At 37.2% G+C, this 20,953-nt stretch overlaps 1 protein-coding gene across 21 annotated transcripts in view; it reads left to right on the top strand.

The window, feature by feature from the left end:
* The first annotated feature begins 985 nt into the window (after positions 1–985).
* Positions 986–20,953, top strand: part of ASPH (aspartate beta-hydroxylase) — a 112,120-nt gene continuing 92,152 nt past the window's right edge. For 5 of the 21 annotated variants that reach the window (XM_015617610.3, XM_019005603.2, XM_019005600.2 and 2 more), the window contains exons 1-4: positions 1,006–1,184; positions 17,775–17,924; positions 18,633–18,677; positions 19,979–20,047. In XM_015617610.3, the coding sequence (XP_015473096.1) occupies positions 1,124–1,184; positions 17,775–17,924; positions 18,633–18,677; positions 19,979–20,047 (325 nt within the window). In that variant the 5' untranslated portion in view covers positions 1,006–1,123. Of the gene's footprint in view, positions 1,185–7,274; positions 7,331–14,488; positions 14,765–17,774; positions 17,925–18,632; positions 18,678–19,978; positions 20,048–20,953 lie in introns of those variants that run through there. The other 16 variants (XM_015617608.2, XM_019005599.2, XM_015617617.1 and 13 more) reach the window with 9 other exon arrangements.

Genomic DNA, 20,953 nt, shown 5'->3' with positions numbered 1-20,953 from the left:
ACTGTATTTATGGTCAGAACTCAAATCTGGGTTTTGCTTTTTTCTTTCAGACTTCTAGTGTCATGACAAACTGGTATTTAACCTAGTCTCAAACTGAATCATCGGTACCAATAGGCATCCAGAACTTCGGCAAAATAAAACCAGGTTTGTTTTATCACAGTCAGTTAAAAGTATTTTTAAAGCCTCAAAAACCCCTGTTGGGGAGTTCATCGTCTGACGAACTTCAGACCCTTTCACTGTGTTGATTGCACAGGTGCTCTCCGGGAGGTTTGCCAAGCTGTTCCATAGAATCCATTGCCACAGAAGGGGTCAGGTTGGGAGGGACCAGAGTGGGTCACCTGCTCAGACCTCCTGCTCAAGCAGGGTCAGCCCAGAGAACACGGCACAGGATTGTCTCCGGACGGTTCTGGAATATCTCCAGTGACGGGGACCCCACAACCTCTCTGGCCAACCTTTCCAGTGCTTGGTCACCCACGCAATAAAGAAGTTCTTCCTCACGTTCAGGTAGAATTTTCTGTGCATAAATTGCCAGCTCATTGCATCTTGTCCTATTATTTGGCACCGTCGAAAAGAGCCTAGCTCCATCCTCTTAGACCGTTAGACGCTTACACACACCAACGATGATTTCCCCCAGCCTGGGCGTTTAGCTGGATGCGGAGCGCGGTTTAAGGCACAGGGCGGGATGATTTAGGCGGAATGACCCTGTAAATGCCGCCCTCTCGCTCACGAAGCTCTCCCTCCGCAGCCTCCCCTCCCTCAGCGGCGGGGACGGCCCCTTTGCCTGGAGGGGCGCGCGCGCCCGAACCCTCGCGAGAGGCCGCCGCTCGCGCCCGCCTTTGCCACGTTCAAATGGGCCGGCGGCGGCGAGGCGGCGCGGCGGGCGCGCGCAACCGGCGGGCCGCCGCCCCGCCCCCTCGCAGCGCCGCCGCCAATCGGAGGGGAGCGGCGCCGCGCCTCGCTGGCGCGATTGGCTGGCGGCGGGGGCGGGGGCGGGGTCGCGGCGCTCTCGGGGTCGCGCTGCCGTGGCCTCAGCGCGCTCCCGCCGCACGCAGGGCTCGGGTGGCGGCGGCGGCTCCCGACGCGCTCCCGCTCCGCCCCCCTGCGCTGCCCGACGGGAGGTGCGATGGCTTCCCGCAAGAGCTCCAGAGCCACCGGCGGCAGCCCCAGCCCCGGCTCCAAGAGAGGTGAGCGGCGCCGCTGCTGCGAGAGCGAGGCGGTAGCTCTGCGGGAAGGGGTGGGGGCTCCAGCGGCGGCCGGAGCCGGGGGAAGGGAAGGGGCCGATGCCGCCCTTCCCCGTGATGCGGGGCAGCCGCCAGGCAAAGCGCTGGGATGCTGTGCCTTCTCCCCGCCTCTGCTGCCCTTCCCTTCCCTCCTGCCGGTCCCCCTGGTTCCTCCCGCGCTGCCGGAGCTGAGGAGAGGGACGCAGGGATAGATGGCCGTGATGTGTCCCTCGCATTTCCGCCGGTCCCTATCCAGGGAGTTCACGTGGAGGAGAAAGTTGTCGGGCCTGGGCGGCGGGGACGCCCCTCGAAAGCTCCATAGAAGGGATAAGATGAGCTCCGGGCAGGCCTCAGCATCTGAGGGTACTCTCGAGATCTCTTCCTCCGGGAGATGAGGTAGAACCAGGATGGCCCAATCTCAAGTATTTCATCTTCTCGTATCCAAACTTGGATGTGGAATACCTCCTCAAACTGACCTGGTTAGGTCGAAATTACTCGATCTGTTGTATATGGAGCACCTCAGCTGATGGTTTCTGTAACTATCGGGGCAAGGAGGAAGAGTCTCAGAAAAATGCAAGGAGGATTTTTTTTTGAGGCAGTGATTTTCCTGTCCCGCCAATAAAGAACCCCTGGAGAAATCTGACTGTTCACAGACTGCTGTGGATAGTTTATGTAGGGAAAGTTTTATGTGCATTGGAATTTCTCAGCATAGCAGTATGCGCCTGAAAGAGGGCAAAAAAGTGTCTGTGCTTCTGGGGTCACTATGCAGCCATGCGCACTGTGCTGGAGAAAAGAGGTTTTTTTACCACACACTGCGTGTCGTAGCTTCTTTGGATTTGAGCTGGCTATGCACAGAGCTCCAGTGATAAAATGTGGTGATGACACAGAAATAATATCTGTTGTCCCTCTTTGAATATAGCAATAATAGCGAGAACAGTGTTCATTAACAGCTGAACCATATAGGATTAGTTTACCTATCACATGATGAATTAAGAGGGAAAGATTTCAAATATACTTAAGCTTAAAAGAGTTCAGAGGTAATATTGTAATGTTTGTAGAACATTACAATATTGTAAACACTTGTAGAAGTGTTTTTTTTTTTAATTTCATTTTTAATTCCTTTTTTCAATTGCTCACCTGGGCTGTGCAATCTATGTTAATTATGTAGTCCAGCTTTTGCTTGGGCTGGACATGCTGTGATGTTCACCCAGTATTAAGCGTGCTGAATACAGATTTTTCAGTCTGAATGCCTTAAAAACATGCATCCCTGTCGTAATTTTGAATACTGAATATGGGTTTTAATATTTTAAATATCACTTTACATGGTTGTCAATATCTGAAAAATAAATTTGTTGGTAAACTGAATCTCTGAATAAAAAAATTCCTTTTTTTTTTAATTTGTACTCTGAGTAAAATTTTCTCTATATTAAAATATGTCTTTGAGGGCATGAAGCAGTATGGGTAATGTGTTAGGCACTCTACTGATATGTAACCTCTTAAATTTGTTAGTATGCAACACTCCTAGTTAGAATCCCTTAAACAACTATAGCAGTTGCAGTGTGAAGCTGATGCTGTTTTCATAGTTGCAGCTGCACAAAGAAGTGAGGAATGGTAACTCCTGTGCAAATGAAGGAACAGCTGGAGAAGCAGAGTGCTCACAGCAGCCAGTAAGCTTTCCACAGTCAAGGGATGTGAAAATGCGATGAGGAAGTGATTTTGAGATGGCAAGTAATTGAGGCTGTGACGTATGAAAACCTCAAGTCTGAGGCAGTTTTTGCTTGATAGAAGTATTCACTTTCACAGCAGTACTTGAGAGTGGATGTGGCTTCTTGCCAAGGCCTTGCTCACAGCACAAACCACTGAGGCTAACAGCTTATTTCAAAATCTGTGCACTCAAGACAATACCAGCATCAGTAATCTGCTTTTAGGTTTCTCTTAGAAAATATTTACAGGAAACTACAAATAGATTAAATTCAAAATAGTTCTAGCTGTAGTTTATATGGGTGTTTTCAGGTGCACTGTATTGTCAAAAGTGGAACTAGAAGTCTTTTAGAAATAGAACTCTAGCTTTTACTTTCAGAAGTCATATACTAGAAGCTGTAAAATCAGTCCTAATTTTAAAAAAGCTTTTATTTTAGCTTTGTAGTACTACTTATTCTTTAAATTACATTTACAGAATCGTATGATTGTACCAATGATATTATTTAGAGTACAGAAGTGAAAACCAGGGAAAAATTTGACACCTTGGGGATACTTAGAGAGGGAAATGTGTTTGTTATTATCTTTACTGGAAAGTTTGGCTGCTTGTTACTAGCCTGCAGAATCCATTGTAAAGATGTAGTCTCTCAAAAGGAAGACTATCAGTATTAAAGACTAGATCAAGTAATAGATACTTTCTGCATTGATACTTGAGGCATCATTAGATGAGGAACAGTTTTGTTACAGAAAGAAATGCATAACGCCTGGCTGTGAATCAAGTCACTCAAAGTTGATGAGATGTGAAATGTGGAAATGTCTTGGGCATTGGTAGGTGCCTGTGGAGAAGCCTTCCAGCTGAGGGTCAGCAGCCCAGCTAACTTCAAATACAGATGACTGAAAAAATATGGGTTACTTTGTAAGCTATGCTTACCTATAGAAGTCCAGATCATAAGACAGCTATTATGCTGCTGTGTGGGTGTATTGTGTCTTACAGTATGTAAATGAGGACTTACTTAAACATGTTTTTAATGAAGATAAGTTGTGCAATTATTATTTTCTTTGCATCTCTAATGTTAAGTAGGAGAGTTCTCCATTAAGCTAGGCACCAAACAAACCACACATTTCCAATGCAAGGCATCTGTATCTACAGCAACTGTATTTTATATTAAAAAAACCCATTGTCCTGTCTCAGTTCTGAGGCTGTGTTGCCTTCAATCTCTATGATGACAAAGAACTCTAACATTGCTTTGTTAAATTTTCTTTAATCTCTACACTAATGACTTGGAATCTTCTGACATCCCCCGCTTTTCTCTGCAAGATCCCAGGAGATGGTAGTTTCCTCATTTTGCTGTTTTAACCATGTGACTTCCTTACATGTGTGTATGTATTGCCATGTTTTTAACTCCCTTCAGTCATTCTTTGAACCCTCTAGTGCCCCTTACTGTAATTCTTTGATTAATTTTTGGTGTTTCAACTTTCTTCTAATTTGTTTGGGGCTTTTTTTGGTATGTATTCAAGGTCACTCAATGTATTTATCCAAATGCAATTTTGTGTTATCATTACAACATTTTAGTTCACTGCATCCCATCTAGAAAGAAGTTGTGCCTGTTAATTTACAAGAACTTCTACTTTTTTATCTCATCTCCCTTGTAAAGACTACTTTAGGGTATACTTTTATCTGGGTGAGGATCTCCATTAGCTTTCTAGTTAACCCAAACAGCTGCAAAAACTCATCAGCTAAACAGATCATCTTTGTCTACTGAAGTTCTTTTGTTGGGAACACTGAACTTCACATGAGTGAAGTTCCAGCGCTTGAAATGGGATTGCCCATCCATTCTGTGGTGTCTCTCAGGTACTGAGCTATGGTCTAACATCTCATTTTCTTACACCATGGATTCTGTTTAAATATGTTGCTTTTATCTATCTAAAAATTTGGTTTTTCTAATTTCTGGTCTCAACTGCTGTCCAGTGTGCTTGTTTATGCTCATTACACTTGTGTAGTGTGTCATCTGATTTCTTGTATTACAATCTATCCATTATTTCCTTTTTCATGTTAATTGAAACACTTAGGAAGAGGGGTATTCAGGTGTTGGAGGTCATAAGTGAGATGTAAATTTGGGATGCTCTGTGGGGCTTAAAAAATGTTTTGACTTGTCAAACTGTTTGCTGACCGAATGTGACCAAAGTCCAAGCGTTTGCTGAACCAAAGAGAATTCTCATGATTCAATTAGTGTGGCCCTCCGATTTAGCTTTTTAAACTCAATGTCAAAATGTTTTCTTGTAACATTATTGGTCTTCAGAAATATACAGCAAATTGCTACTACCTTGTTACAACTTCTATAGGTCTATTGGGAACAAAGGAGAGATACTTTGTGTCTCACCAGTGGAAACTGTATACTGTTTAAGAAATTCTGTAGTGATTTCTGTTGAAGTTTATCCTATTGCCTAGTTTAGGTGCTTACAACTATTCGAAGACCTTAGTTTTTTTACCATTAATACCAAATGCTAATACAAATAGCAAAATCATGGAAACGTAGACAGCTCTTTATAATTAATCTGTCTGCCTTGGGTCTTATTCAGGGTGGCTTTTCTGGAAGGCATATTTAATATATTGTAAAATAATCTGCCAAATTAAAAAAACAACAGTAACAACAGTAATGATCCAAACATCTGTAATTTGCATGGTACATTGCAGCAGTGCCACTGGTGAAATTACTGTTTGCTGATTCTTCTCCATTCTTCTCTTTTTTCTTTTAATTCCTTTTATTTCTTAAATGTCCTGTACAGTACTGGAGACTGTAACTCTTCAAACAAGTCAGTTTCCTTATCTCTGATTCAGTGACGGTGATATAAAAAACAATCTTAAAGTGGTTAATACGGGTATTACTCAGCTTGCTTGAGCAGATTTGCATTGAAATACTGAATCCTCAATAGACTCTTGATTCATTTGTCTTATACTAGAGTCAAGTGAGCTCTTGAAAGACAACACTTAAGGTTTATCTGAATGAAACTGTCTACACCATTAACTGTTGACAGGTGCAGTAGCTGATTGCCAGAGTTACTCTGGAAGTAGAAACAATCAATTTGAACACCACATATGATTTTATGCTTTTTTGTTTTTCCCATGTTGCTGGGTATTTGTATTTCCTTCCTTTGCTCTATTTCTCAAGGATGTATTATTTTGCGTTTTAAGATTGATACTTAAGTGTAGTAGGATGGACATAAATACAAAGAGCCTGATACATTCCTCTCAGTTCTTTTTCTCCTGAAGAATTCTGAAGCACTGGGAGAGTCCTCTCCAAACTTCCAGAGATGCTACCACTTGATGAAGACATCAAGTTCTCATGCCCCTTTTGATCCAGAGTGGGCTGAAATCTTGGGCTTGCTCTGTGTTTTCTAATTGATCTTACCTGTCTGAAAAAAGTCATTGTGGGCTAAAAGAAATTATTCAAGAAAGTTGCAGTTCATGGCTGCAAGGATGTATGCTTCAGTATACTTTTTGGGCATTTAAGTGTTTAAATGATAACCTTTTCAATAGTCTTTTGAGGATAGGGCTTGTTTAAAATGCTAGGAGGAAAACCTAAAGAATCTCCAGTGTCAGGGAGACAGGAAGCTGGAGTATGTTTTCTTATATTTTGGCAACTATTCTGAGAATGCACATGAGGAATCCTCATCAGAGGTCATAACTACTCAGTGTTCAGACACCAAGGATGTGCATCATATTGGGGGATTAAGCTAAATTTTTTAATTGTTTAACCTGCAGGTCTGCAGTCAGCTTAATCTAGTTTAAGATTGCTCTGCAGTCTTCCTCTTTTCAATACCCCTTCCCTGTAACTGAATTATTGTGTGTGCAGGTGCGAGGTGAACCACACAGGGAACTGATAAGCAGAAAGCTGATTTGTTTTATTTCCCCCACTAGACTGGGTCATGGCTTTATAGAAGGTCATTTTGGGAGGAGGGAAGAGGTGACAATGAGTGGGTGGGCATTATGGGAGGTTAAATCAAGAGTTTTATGTTCGATCATGTAATTATGGAGCCATGGTGTGAGCTCCAAAAGGTGACTGGTTTGGTTGGCTATGCTAATGTAATAGCTGGATATATAAGGGCTTCAGTAGAGATAGCAAAATTTACTAGCAGTAGAAGGCCTATGTTTCAAGATTATTTCTCATTACAGAGTGGTGACATTCCATTAAGAGGTGACATTTCAATAATGCTGTCTCTTAAAACTGAAAATCCCCTTGGCCGATCACCTGTATGAAAAGAAAGGGTTCATTTTCATCTGGAATTACTTTGAAACATAGAATAAGAATTCCTGTGCTAATTCATATATTGAATTCTTCATTGTAGAGAACTTGAGCAATGAAGTTCTGGTTTGCCCCAAGCGGTTCTTTCCTGATGAAGATCAAAATCTGGTAATCTGTGTGATAGCCTGCAGCAGTCTTTTTCCTAACTGCATCTGTGGATAGCTCTTTGCATGGAAGAGTTTTGAGCTATGCTTTGAAGTGGAATTCATAATATTATGTGTCTTGAAACATGTTTGAAATTAAGTATGCAGATAACTAAGTACTGAGTTTGAACATACTGCTGTGTGGTTTGAACATACTGTGCCATGTGCCATTGTTAGAATTTTAAAGCAGTTGTAGTTTTCTTCATATGGAGTTGCACTCTTACTATGCATGTACTTAACCTGATGTAACAAATGCTACCAAGTTTTTTGTTTGAAGACTTTCTTTACAAAACATCTAATAGCTAGGAGGAGTTATAACTATTCAGTAGTGGTTTTCTGGTTTTGCAATTTTATTTCCTGAGGTTCTGTTTGTTAATTGACAGTTAATTACTAACATATCTCACTTTCTCATTCCTCATGCTGGTGTTTTTTAAATTTAAAAATTCTTAAAGGAAGTTCACATAGCAATTTGTGACTGTAGTCCTATTTCTTTCTATAGCAGCTGGAGAACACATAGTGACTAGAAGACACAGATCTATCTTTTGAAGTCAAAAGATTCTGTAAATTGCAATTCCTTTGCAACTGGGATCTCCTGAAAGCATATTTTATTAATGTATGAGGCACCTAAAACCTCTTTTGTACTCCATAAGAGTGGCAGGTGCATAACACCCCCGTGGACAAACACCTAATTAAGTTGGCTTAGTATTGGACTTGAAACTCTGATAAGTTTTTGGCACTTAAGCACTTTAAATTGTTCTTTCTTTCCATGAACAGAAACCTGGTAAAAGCAGAATTGTAGGTGCTTGAATGGTGACTGGAGTTTTTCTATTTGAACTCCCTCAAAGCATGAGAAAAATTTAAAGAACTAAACCAACATAGTCTGTTTTCTTTATTTTGTGGCTTAATTAGGACTTGTTGCTAAAACAAATTGATGTGACCCACATTACAGGATAGGAAAATGGAGCAAGGAAAAAATACCCTTAAATTAATGCCAGCACGGTATGTACGGAGATGAGGATTTTCAACCTTATGTAATAGAATCTTTTTTAAAGGTCACCACCAGCAAAATTTGCATGTTCTAGGCCCAAGTATTTCTTGTATTTCCTCTCCACATTTTACCTTCCCTGAACTCTGCTACGTCCTAAATACTACCAACTATTTAATTAACCTAGTAATTATGTAGGACTGTTGGCTACATTAAATAATTCAAATGCAAGATAGGTAGATTGTATAATTTTTAGATCGTATTTCCAAATGTTTTGTGGGAGAGAGCTGGTTAATCAAAATAGCAGCTACTAAAAATCTGTAAGTAATTTGTACTGTTAAAATCTGTATTTTGTCTACTAGTTGGTAGTAAAAACATTACAGAGATAATGTTTCTACAGCAGGAGGCCAACTAAAGTTTCTTTTTAAGCATTTGGTCTTAATCTTGAACCTCTTCGCTTGATGTTTGCTTCAAGTAAGTTTACAAGGGGCACAGTCTACATTGTTTTGGAATTTAATTCAGTTTTTTGCTTGTATACACATAAAATCAAAACTAGAGAAAATTGACAGAAGGGTTTGGGAAAAATATGTACTTTTCTGTACAAATCTATTTAGATTAGGTAAATGTACAACAAAATATTTTTATTCTGTCTTTACAAGATTCTTGTTTTGTTTTCTTTTTTTCCTCCAGTGCTAATTGTCTAAGCCTGTTTTTGTACTGTCTTTAAGATTGTGGAGAAAAAGTTAAAAAAACAAAAAAGTAATCCAAAGTATTCAGATAGTGATAGATGCATTAAATATTGATTTAAATATATTCCTGTTGATAGTATTTATTATAAAACTGAAGTAGTAAGCAATGTAGTTTTTAGTCATTTAAACTGTGTGCACATCCGTGTGTATTTCTTCCTTGTAATAAATCCTATTTGAGGAACTGCTCAAAATGTAGTCATCCAAATAATCAAACACTAAATTGAAAAGCCACAACATGGCTTGAACAAAATTTGAGTAGCTTTTGGAAGTGATTATCTTTCTATCACATTTAGAAAAGAAGCAAGTGCATCTTCAGGATTTTCTCTTATGGATATACATCTATTGTCTTCTTTTCTTCTTCTCTGACTTGAGTAGTTATTCTTAAATAAACAAGACTTGGGAAGAAAGTTGTTAACAGCCACAACTCTTATGAGGCAAACAGCTGGTCTCTCCAAACCTCACTGAGAGGTGTGGAGCCAGCACTGCAAGTAGAGTCCACTGCTGTGCTGTATTTGGATCAAGTGCTTTTGACAAGGCTCTTGAAACTGCAGCCTCCTAGGACGGAATTTCTCACTAGGTTTCTCCTTTTCTTTAATTTGTGACTGTTTTTCTCGTAGAGTCAAATCTTTAGGGTTTTTTTTAAAATGCAAACAACCAACAACCCTGAAGCAAGTCATTATAGTGGTGGGTTTTCTCAGTAGATTTATTGGGAACAAATTTTATTATTTTTGTTGTGTATGTCTTAGAAGAATCATGTAAATGGAAAGCAATAGAATCTGTTTATAGTCAGAAAAAATGTAACTACTGAAGAATAATAAATAAATGTAAAAAACCCCACTCTGAGGATGATGCTTAACTTCAGTCAGCCAGATGATAATCTTATTCTTGTTTTGGGATTTTTTTTTCTCTGAAGAATAAACAATTCTGACTTAGTAACACATCACCTTAGCTTGAAACTAAAAAACTCTTCTAAATATTATGATACTCTGTGTGAGTCAAAAAGCTATTTTTAGGCTTAAAAGTACTTTGAAATATAGCAGCTTATGTTTAGAAATGGAGTTATTAACCATCTCTTTATAAACTGAGTATAAAAAAGCTAAAAAGCTATATGTGTCTCTTTACTTGAAGCATATTTCAGATAATAGAATCTCACATGTGGTTCTTGAGGGACTAAAATGGCTTTGTTCTTATACCTTTGGATATACTTAAAATGTTTTTAGACTTACGAAGAAGTTCAAACAGTGTTCCCTAGAGGAGAGAACTGAGTCTGGTCTTTCACATCCTGACTAAGTGAGGAATTCGAGGAGATGTTTCAGTGGAATCATTTAATCTCTTGAAGGGAGGAGCTTTCTTTCACTAGGGAAGTTCAGCAGGATGCTTATGATCCTAGACATTTTTTACATATTTTGTGATGCATCCTTTTTTTTTGCTATTTAATTGTTTTTTCCCCTCCAGTTGGATCTTCTGATCATCTCCACAGTCAGCCTACTTTGTTGTCTAATCCTGAATATATGACTTTACTCATGCTTTCACTATTTATGCTTTTCAATTGTTTTTATACTAGGATATTTTACTATGAGAAATCTTGTAGGGATTGAAAATTAAGGACATAAAGGTTTATATTTGGATTGATTATATGTGAAATAAAGAAAAGTTCCTCAAATACTAAGGTAAAAACTTGTTAAGTGTCAGCAGCAGAGCCAAAATTGTATTTCAGTTAGTTAATTTTTATTTCAAATTTACATTCTGGTCTTTGTATTTCCTTTGAAGTTAGTGCCTTTTCTGTTCCATTCAGTTTCCCCATTCCTAATCAGTAAATTTCAGATATGGATTATTCAAGTCTTTTGACAGTATGCAGGTATCTTTATAACCATGTAGTCTAGATTATATAAAGTTCAGATCAGACATCTAGTTTTTAATGAGAAAATAATAATTAAAATGCCATTTTTCCCCTACTAATTTCCCTTAAGGTTGTAATGCTGAAGAAAATTTCTTAGAAACTAAAAGGAAGAATCAATTTTGTATTGCAAAGATTTTTTTATTGAATTTATTGAAAGTAAACCTTTACATTAATCTTTAGATCTCACTTCTAAAGACCCGGCTGCCATGGCTGTAGAACAAGCAAAAAATTCTGAGTATGGATTTTAGTGAAACTTTAAGGTTGGAATGTTTCATAAACAATATCATAAGTATTTCAGTAAAAATCTCTGTTCCATCTGTAAATAAACACAGGGAAAATAGTAACTCTGTCTCCCTTTAAAAAATAAAATAGCACAGATTTATCCCTTGAAAGTGTATTAATCTACCCTTGATGTAGAATAACACTGAGCAAAAATAGAAGATGAAAATAGTTTTGATTTCAGGATAGCACTTGGACTCATTACAGTGTAGGGACTTCTTAGAATGTAGCAGTTCAATATGTGCTTATTGAATCAATCATAAAATACATATTACAAAAAGTGTGTGTGTACTTATATGACCTGTATCTCTGTAGTGAGACAATGAAAAAAAACTTGTATTTTAATTCAAAGGGGAAAGTACATAGGGGAAAAATCAACAGAGAAGGCTCTGAATTTCCTCAGACACTTCAGTGAAAATACTTGTTACTGACCCAACCCAAAAAACCCCTCTGTGTAAAATCAGTTTCAAATAATTGCCTGCAGATCTATTACTGGATTGCAACAGTTGCTTTATCATTAACCATATTGGACAAGATAATTTGGCAAAAATGTCAAGCACTAGTAGGCCGTGCTCATAAAACAGAGGTTGTTTCCTGTCTTTGCTCTGATACTAGTTCTGCTTTATTGGTGACAAGATGGTTGTTTTGTACCTTATTTTAGCTTTTTAATTCTCTCCTGTATCTTCTTTTTGTTACACTGAATTTTGTTCTTAAAATAACTTGTTCTAAAATTTCCCTTTAATCTATTGATTAAATAAGTAGTTTTTACTTCTGAAATGTGATTTTTAGTTGTTTCTTTGAGGTTAGAGTGTTATTGCTTTTTCTTTTAGTCTGTATTTCTAATTTCTAGTAACTGCTTGCTTTTGTGCACTCTTATCTTCAAGTGATAAATCACAATTTCTTCCATATAACTTGCTAATCACCTTTGCGGGAAATAATTATACACATTATGAAAGCTTAGCTTGATGATTGGAAGCCTAACGTTTTGTACTCTAAATTGATTTTTTTTTCCCCTCTACATTTCTTTGCTTGCACTTCGTTTGTGACGTAGAGGTGTAAGCAATGAATGCTGCTAGTTTTAATTGTCAATTAGGCTTCTGTAAAATTAATTAAAATACAAGGGCTGCATAGTTGTAGCACAACTAACTTGAAAATAGTTTTTAAATTTTGGAATGATTATATAAATCAGGTGAAGAATAATAACTTTGAGTGTTAGTAAAGCTATTTGAATTGCTTTGAAAAGAAGCAGCACAGTATTTGAACACAGTAGAGACGACACATTGTAAGAAGTCCACACTGTTGACTTTGCTATCCCAATGTCAAATTGCATTGTCAGTTGTATTCAATGTAACCTTTGTCTTTCATAAAACTAACCAAAATGATATCATGTGATATTTTGAGCCAACCTTGATCCATCTTTCTCTTGGTCCTTTTTCTTTTTGATGAGTTTGAAGAGTTTCCCCATTTTAGCTGTAGCCTCCCCTTTCATGAAGAAAAATGTTTGTCATTCTTGCAATCAATTAATTTCTAAAGGGCACAAGATTAAAACTCTGGGTACTCAGCTAGAAGTTGACATATATGTGTTAGTTCAGATTTGGAGTGTACATTTGAAATGAATTTCTTGATTCTCTTAACTCACTTTCCTTACAAGCCTTGTGCTTGTTGTCCCTGAATGGAATATGCTCGCTTAGGTATGAATGAAAGGTGCAAAAAGGTCTGCTGAAATCATTATGGACATTCAGCCAGGTAAGGTCTAGTTCAGAACATTCCCCACAATATATATATTAATGGACGGGGAAGTTCTCAGCATCAGTTAAATGTATGCATTGTTAATGCTTTATGCATTAAAATGTTTTATGTATGCACATGTGGTAAGATCTTGGTGGTAAGATTTGGTGTCTGCAAATGCAGGTGCAGCTGAAGTGAATTTGCTATAAATTGCATGATCTGATGCCTATCAAAACACTGTGTGGTTTGTATACAGTAGAATACGTATCATTGCATGCAAAATTGCTTTGAATATTATTTGAAGGATATTATTTTGATTTCTCCATGTTTCGTTACTTTTACTCTGTAAATTCCTCCCATTTTGCACTTAATTGCTTGTGCATCAGTTAAGTTACTGAAATGTACTAGTCAGGTGGTCTTTCTTAAAGCACCTGATCCATTTAATGTATTCAAATGGCTTTAAAGATATTTAAGAGATACATTATTTATGGAATCAGCTGCCTGTAGTTCCTTTTCATCCGTATGAAAAGTCCTAAGCTCTAGTGCTGTTTCTCAATTTTTCTCCCTTGAACTCTTGGGAATTGCATTTGGTAATCAGCTGCTGGATGTTAAAACCACAGGAGATATGTGTTTGTTTTTCAAATTAGCTGTAGCATTCTTCTGTTCACTCTATTTACCTGGTAGCTGTGTTACTTAAAGAAGCATGGGAATAGCAAGGGAGAGTGGTAGATCCTAAAGCTTTTATTACAGATGTAGTGAATGAGAAAATAGTTTGTGTCTGACTTCCACCTAAAAGGAGCTGGCTTTTGTTTGATAAGCAATGGGAAAAGAATAGTTTGCCAAAATTGAAGATGTAAAAAAAGTTGAAAAATGTATTAGTGGGTTTTTGCTCTTTTTCTGGTCTCTATGAAGAGGGTGTGCTGGTAATTTATATTAACTTTAAATTGTACAGGCAGTATGCATTTTGTCAGAATTTAAGGGAGGGGTGAGTGAGATGAGTTACTGTTTCCTTTCTGGAAAGGGTCTGCCAGTAGTAAATACAACGTGTACAGTTTTGATATGAAAATTCTTTGGCAAGAACGCATGAGGTTGGCATCAAATAATTATTTTAGAAGACTCAAATCTACGTTATAGCAAGTAGCTATCTCTTTTTTCTTAAAGTAGTTAGCAAGTTTAAAATGAGCAGTCTCTGCAGGAAAACTCAGAGCCTGGTAGGGGAGTGCCAACATGGAGAAAGTTTCTTGGATGAGAGCCAATGTAACAAATGCAAGCAGGCAAGCTTTGTGTCCAGACTTGTGTTTCAGCTTATGCGAATGGATTTAATGTCTTTAGAGATCAGGCACTGTGGCATAAATTGCAGGAAACGTACTACAGTACAATGTGCTTGGTTTCATTCGCTGTTGTTTTTGATGTTGGAGGATTAAGGGGAGGGGAAAGGATCAACTACCCAGGATGCTCTGTTTGGAGGAGTAAGTGAATTTCATTGTCGTCAGAACTAGATTGCCATATGAGTTCTGAAAAGCGTTTGGCTCCTGAGGATAACTGCTCTAAAAATAGATTTGGAGGAGAGGTTTCTCTTGGGTCCAGTTTCAGGTTCCAGCTGAGCTGGCTTTAGGAAGCTTGTTTGCTCCTGTTGCAAACAGGAGGATAACCGTGAGGATATTTCTTATTCTGCCTTCAGCATTAATTTTTTGGAAATACTGACACACTCGCTCTGTTGGTGGAAATCGAGTACTAATGTTATGGCTGACGACACAGGTATAATCCTAACCTCTTTTTTTTTGTGAGCAAATGGAAAATGTGTACTAGCAAATACCAGTTATGTCTGATTTTGTAATCAGCAAAATAACTGGCTTGCTGTTGTATGTTTTCTTGCCAGCTTGCTGTCTAGTCTGTGTTACAGACTGCCTCTGTTCTCTTTGATTACATGTTCTCTGGACTAGAGGTATTCCATGTGTTTATGGCTGGTGGTTAATTGTAAATAATTTTTTGCCTAAAAGAGCATACATTAGCATAAGAGATACTGTTTTGTCTTCAAATATCTGACTTCAAAGTTATTTTTAGAGTATGTAAAATTGCTAGGTGTCTTGATGGTAAGCTAAAGTAAAAAGGTTTTCATACATTTGCTAGATGTGACTTAATGGGGGGTGGGTGAGGTGTAGGATTTTATAGATTTGCTGTTGAGCAGTAGACCGTGCTTTAAGACTTTCTGATGTCTGCATAAAGACATCTGGTGGTGTAAGCACAGGCTTACCAGATATGGCAAGTGACCTACTTCTGACATGGCTGCCAGCATGTGCAGGGAAAGGGCTTGAGTTGAGAATTAACTGTTTGGAATGAGCTCTGAGCCAGCTTCAGTCCTTGTAGTGTTTTGTTCTGACCCTGCATGTAGCATTATTTGTGCAGATTGTAGGTAAATTTTTTGTTACATAACCTCCATTTATATAAAAGTATTGCGTGATCAAGCTGCCGTGGTTGAGTTGTTATTCAAGAGTTTTATAAATAATTTTGCTATAAGGTAGAAACCCACAGCATAAAAATGTTTTTGCCACTATTGTGAACTACGTTCTTAGAACAGAACCTATTTTTGAGGAATTTGCATGAACAGTTGTTTATACTGGAAAAAAATATAAATAGTTTTGCTTGATTACTTAAATAAGTTGTATTTTCTTTCATTTTTCTGTTCTTCTGATAAGTAAAGCTTCTTTCTTTAGAGGTAAATAGTAGTAAATGGTAGAAAACAATAAGGCAAATGACTGAAATGTAGTAAGATCCTCTTTCCTGTTTGCTCTAGAACTAAGTTGCAATCTGGAATAATTGAAACTGCTTTTAACATAAGGGTTTAATTTTAAATATATACAAAGCTTTCATTGACTGCCTTGCTACACAAGTGTAGTGAAGCCCTGCTGTTACATACTGTAGTTGTTTATTTCTCAGTATCAACATTAACAGTTCAAGAGTACTGTAAGTAATTTTCATACAGTGGAGTATATTTCTGAATACAGATGCTGTTTGTCTGTCCCTCAATTTTTAGGCTGCCCGTATATTTCCCACAAGAAAGATGCTACAATGAGCTGTGTATACGGACCCTGCACATATGAAATTAGAGGGCTGTGCAGTAGCAAATGATATATGCCTGATATGAGGATAAGTTGCCTCAGTTTCTCTCCAAATATTACTGGCATTTTGTGTTTAATGTAGAAAAGAAACTAAATACTTGGTGTTTGATCTTTGAAGGGAGTAGTGTTAATAAAAGAATTTTTTTTTCAGTAAAATGCTGAGCTGAGTAGGAGTTGATGTGAGTCAGTGGATTTTATATTGCTCTGAACTTGGTATAAAGCACAATGAGTGTAATAAAATAGTATTTTATTACAGCTGTAAACCTGCAGGCAAGCAGGGTCAGAGAGTATTTATATATAGTTCCTGTTACAAAAATAAGTCAGTTGCCCATGTCTCATTACTTACCTTTCAGATACACCATTTTATTGTAAAAACAATTGTGTTTGTTTAGCTTTTGAGAATATTTTTTATCTTTTTCTATGATCAGTGTTGATAAATACATCAAACATTACTTTCAGTTAGTATAAAGATAACTCCTTACCTTATCACAATATTCATGGCAAAGTTTCTTGCAACATTCTTTAAATCATGTAAGAAATAGTTTTGTTTGAATAACTGGGCCTGAATGAATATTCTGTTTGAATAACATGAGGCTGAGCAGGCAAAAGTTGGTTTTTAGAATGAAGTTGAATAGACTTGAAACTGCAGCCAAGTGCCACCCTTGCAGAAGTAATGTCAGGGGGCAGAAGAGCAGACCTTGGGCTTTGGAGGAAGGCCACAGGCATATGTGTCTTTTTGGGTACATATTTATTTATTTTTAGATATATAAATATACACATCCCTCTCTCACTGAAACAATCCTAAAACAACAGTCCAAGCAATTTGTCTTCTCTGGTGATGACGTCCATTTGAAACCATATGTGTATATGGCGGGTCAAGGTCTTTTGCAGTCATTTGTTTACAACTACACGTAATTTTTTAATAGATATTTACTTTCCATATGTCCAGTTATAAATGAAACCGTAATTTGTGTTATGTCTTTGTGTCATCCTTTTACTTCTATGTTCCATAGGACTGAAATTCTAGAGTTGTTTAGCATGGAGTGAATCTCTGCTTAATTCTAAGCATCAGTGAAAATGGTTTTATTTGGTAAAATGTTCTGAACTTGAAGTCTTACCCTTAACATAGTTAAGGTTTTAGAGTTTTCTTAGGCTATTTGAATTGTCACGACGGTTCTGTGAGCTATTTCAACTAGTTTAGAAACTCGATTTAGGAGAAATGCATCTCTTGCAAGGCTTTTCTGCTGGCCATACTGGCCTCTGGTGGTAGTCTGGGAACTGCGGGGAACAAATGCAAAGCATCTCAAAAATGTGAAACTGTGTAAATACACATCAGAGGGGAGCAAGGCAGAATTTTCAGCTAACTTGTAAGACAGCTTAAATGGGGGCTTCTGGTGTTGTGTTGGTTATGAGGCTTTTGCTTAGATAATCATCAAGCTTCTCACACTATTTCACAGGAAAATGAAAAGTGAGTAAAAGTAGTGAAGTTTAAAAAACCCAACCAACCAAAAAAATGCCACACAACAAAACCCACCAAAAATTATTGTTCAAATGTCTTGTATTCTGTGTAATCAAATTTTATAATTGTATCCTCAATAATAATTTTCTAGCCCTTACCTCCATTTTTTCTTCTTGTTTTATTTTAACAGAGACTAAGCATGGAGGAGGCAAGAATGGAAAGAAAGAAGGCCTCTCTGGAAGCTCATTTTTCACCTGGTTTATGGTAATTGCTTTGCTGGGAGTTTGGACATCAGTAGCAGTTGTCTGGTTTGAACTTGTAGATTATGAAGAAGTTCTAGGTAAGATTTCTAAATCTTAAGATTTTTCTAATAATGTTGTGATATGCATTAAGTGAATGCCACTTTTTGTTTTAGATGATTTGTCTAGTGTTTGCAAATTATCTCCATGGTAAGAATAGGCAGTGTAGTTTAAAATGTATGTTTTAATGCTGAACACTATTGTGATTGTTAAAGTGAGGTTCTCATAAAAGTGTGCTAACATCCTGTAGGATGCCTACTGTAGTTCATTTGAGGGGTCAGCTAAATATGCAGTTTCAATTTAAGCTCTCAGAAACTCACAGCAGTGGTTGAAAGTGGGCAGCTGATGTTAGCTCTGCTCTGATGGACTGTGATGCCTGTAGGGTCAGAACAACTAATCAGCCATCCTCTCATGAGTGAGATGTTGAATGACCTCAGTTTTAAGCTTACAGTGGTGATAATTGTATCTCAATATAACAATTTTAAGATGGTATTGTTAATATAATATTTAAGGTTACAAATTAATATTTCAAATAACAAGATGTATGTCCATAGGTACAGCTGTTTTCCCTGATGTAGTATTCAACATGCACTTTTGCACCTGGTCACTTTACAAAATTTACAGATCTGTTGGTACATGCTTTTTTTTTGATCTGGACTGATTTTTTTCAGAAAAAAATCTTCTGGTTTGAAACTTAACTGGGTCTAGTAATGCAAATAATGTTTTTTGTATTTTTGCCATGCATGCAGCCAAAGCAAAGGATTTCCGTTATAACTTGTCAGAGGTCCTACAAGGTAGGATATGAGAGAAATAAGCTTGCTTTACAGTCCCTTGGCTGAAAGTTTGGTTTACTTTATTATGGTTTTAATTTTTTATAAGAATTACACTTCTTCTGCAATTACATGAAGTGCAGCCATTTCTCATCTGTCTCATTCTTCATGGTTTTGAAGATGATACCACCCTTATTTCTAGAGAGCTATATTTTTGCACCAGTCTATTGTGTTTATCCATAAACAGATATGGCCCCTTCCTAATGGGTTGCTTCCATACAATGGTGATGAACATATTTTTCTATTCTAGACCCAAGTCTGAATTTTTTCTTCCACAAAACTATTTTCTAATTTTCTAAGTACCATATTAAGAACTATGTTTCATTTATTTTCATAGCAAGAAAGTCCTACCTTCATTTAGAGAACGACAAGTGTAGTAAACTGTCAGACTATAAAGACACAAAGTTCTGCAAGCTCTGCAGAGTTTGATCCTGTTGAAAGTTGTGTCTGAATTTTATCAAGCCTATAGTTAGATAACTTGTTTGGTGGTCTCAGGACACTTCAAATCCTGGATACCATGCTGAATGTTAATTTTGAATTTTTGAATTTTAATTAATAGGAATTTTCTGCGCTGAAAATTCTCTTTTAATAGAAACTGAGTTCTCCTTTTGTATATACTTAGCACTAATAGAGCTTCAGTTTCAAAAACAAAAAGTGAGAAAACCGATTTGTTAGTCATATATGAAAGGATGGACAACTTTTTCTGTCTGCATGGAAGGTTATACAGTTCTTGGTTAAACTTGTGAATGGTTTTCCTTTGTCTGGGAAGTAGGCTGCTTACTCTCTGTTAACTTGGCTCTAAAAACTATGTACCAATATATACCTATGTATTTTCCAAGAATTTAGAATTGTAGGAAGCATGTAATCAGAAAAAAAATGGTGATTATTTTACAAATTTTTATTTTATTATTTTCCCTCAAACATGTTGGATGTTTTTCTGAACTTAAATCTTATTTTGAGCTGAGCATGTCAATATCAAGTATATAATTGCACACTTGCTTTAAATTTACAGGCTGCAAAATCAGTGTGCAGGAGAAAGACAAATTTGTGTTTGGTCTCAAGTGCAGGAAATAGAGAAAGAGACTTGAAATATCTGTAGTCTTTCCCAGGAAATTTAAAATGTGGTTTAGAATATTACAGCTAGATTGTTAAAAATATATATAGTAGCAACCTACCATTGACAGTCAACCATCTCACACTGAAAACTGCTGGACACAGATGGCCAAATCCCTAATTGTCTTTTCTTCCTCTCTTTCCACTTCTAGGCAAGCTTGGGATATATGATGCTGATGGAGATGGAGATTTTGATGTGGAAGATGCTAAAGTATTGCTAGGCAAGTACAAATACAGGTGGAACAACCTATATAATTTAGTGGCATGTTGTTCATATTTGGCTTTTTTTTTTTTAAGTCAAAGCAATATTTCTGATTTGTTTGCTAGCTTTCTCCTAGCTCAAAAACTTAAATTGATTTCATTGTGATGGGCTTTTTCCTTAATGCGAGTTGTAGGATTAGGTATGTAGCTCACAGCAATTTTTGTTCTTTTTCTTCTAATATAGCAATGTTAGTGGAAAATATTTAATTACTTACAGTAAGATTTTGAAATTAGGTGGTTGATGCTACTGTATTGAATGTTGAAAGATGGTTGTGATTAAAAATAAATTTATCAGATGCAGGACCTAAGGTGCTTCAAGAGTGAAAACATTGTTTATGTTAGCATGTTAAAGGTCCATTTTAAAATTACTTTAAATGTGCCTTTGTACTTTTTAGATGACTATTTGTGTAGTGTATTTTTGTATTGTCTTTCCTCTATTCTGAATTCTCCACAAGTCTGTTCATTTTCTTTGCCCTTCAGAAACAGTATATGACATGAATTTTTTACCTTCTCTGGCATTGAAACACTGGGTTTAGGCTTCTGTTCCTTCTGATTTGTGTCTTTCTGCACACTGTGTATCTTCAAAGGAAAATTTCAGTCTCTAGACATGCTTTATGATATTGTTGTTTATTTACATCTTTTAAAGCACTGCCTTCTTCAGCTTCAGTCAAGCATTGGTTAGATACTTCTTGCATACCTGATGGTAGAAATTTTACTTAAGTTTACTTTTCTTTAGCTTTTCTTTAGTTGGTTTCTTCAAATTTAAACTTCTGCTGAGCACACAAACCTGTAAAGTTAAACAAATGAACAAAGCAGCAAACCCTCCAGCATAATAACTAATTGTTTGAGCAGAGGACAAAATGGAA

This window comes from Parus major, chromosome 2, assembly GCF_001522545.3.
Source record: "Parus major isolate Abel chromosome 2, Parus_major1.1, whole genome shotgun sequence".
NCBI classification, from domain to species: domain Eukaryota; kingdom Metazoa; phylum Chordata; class Aves; order Passeriformes; family Paridae; genus Parus; species Parus major.
The sequence above is the reverse complement of the archived record's forward strand: the minus strand, read 5'-3'. Positions and strand labels throughout refer to the sequence as shown.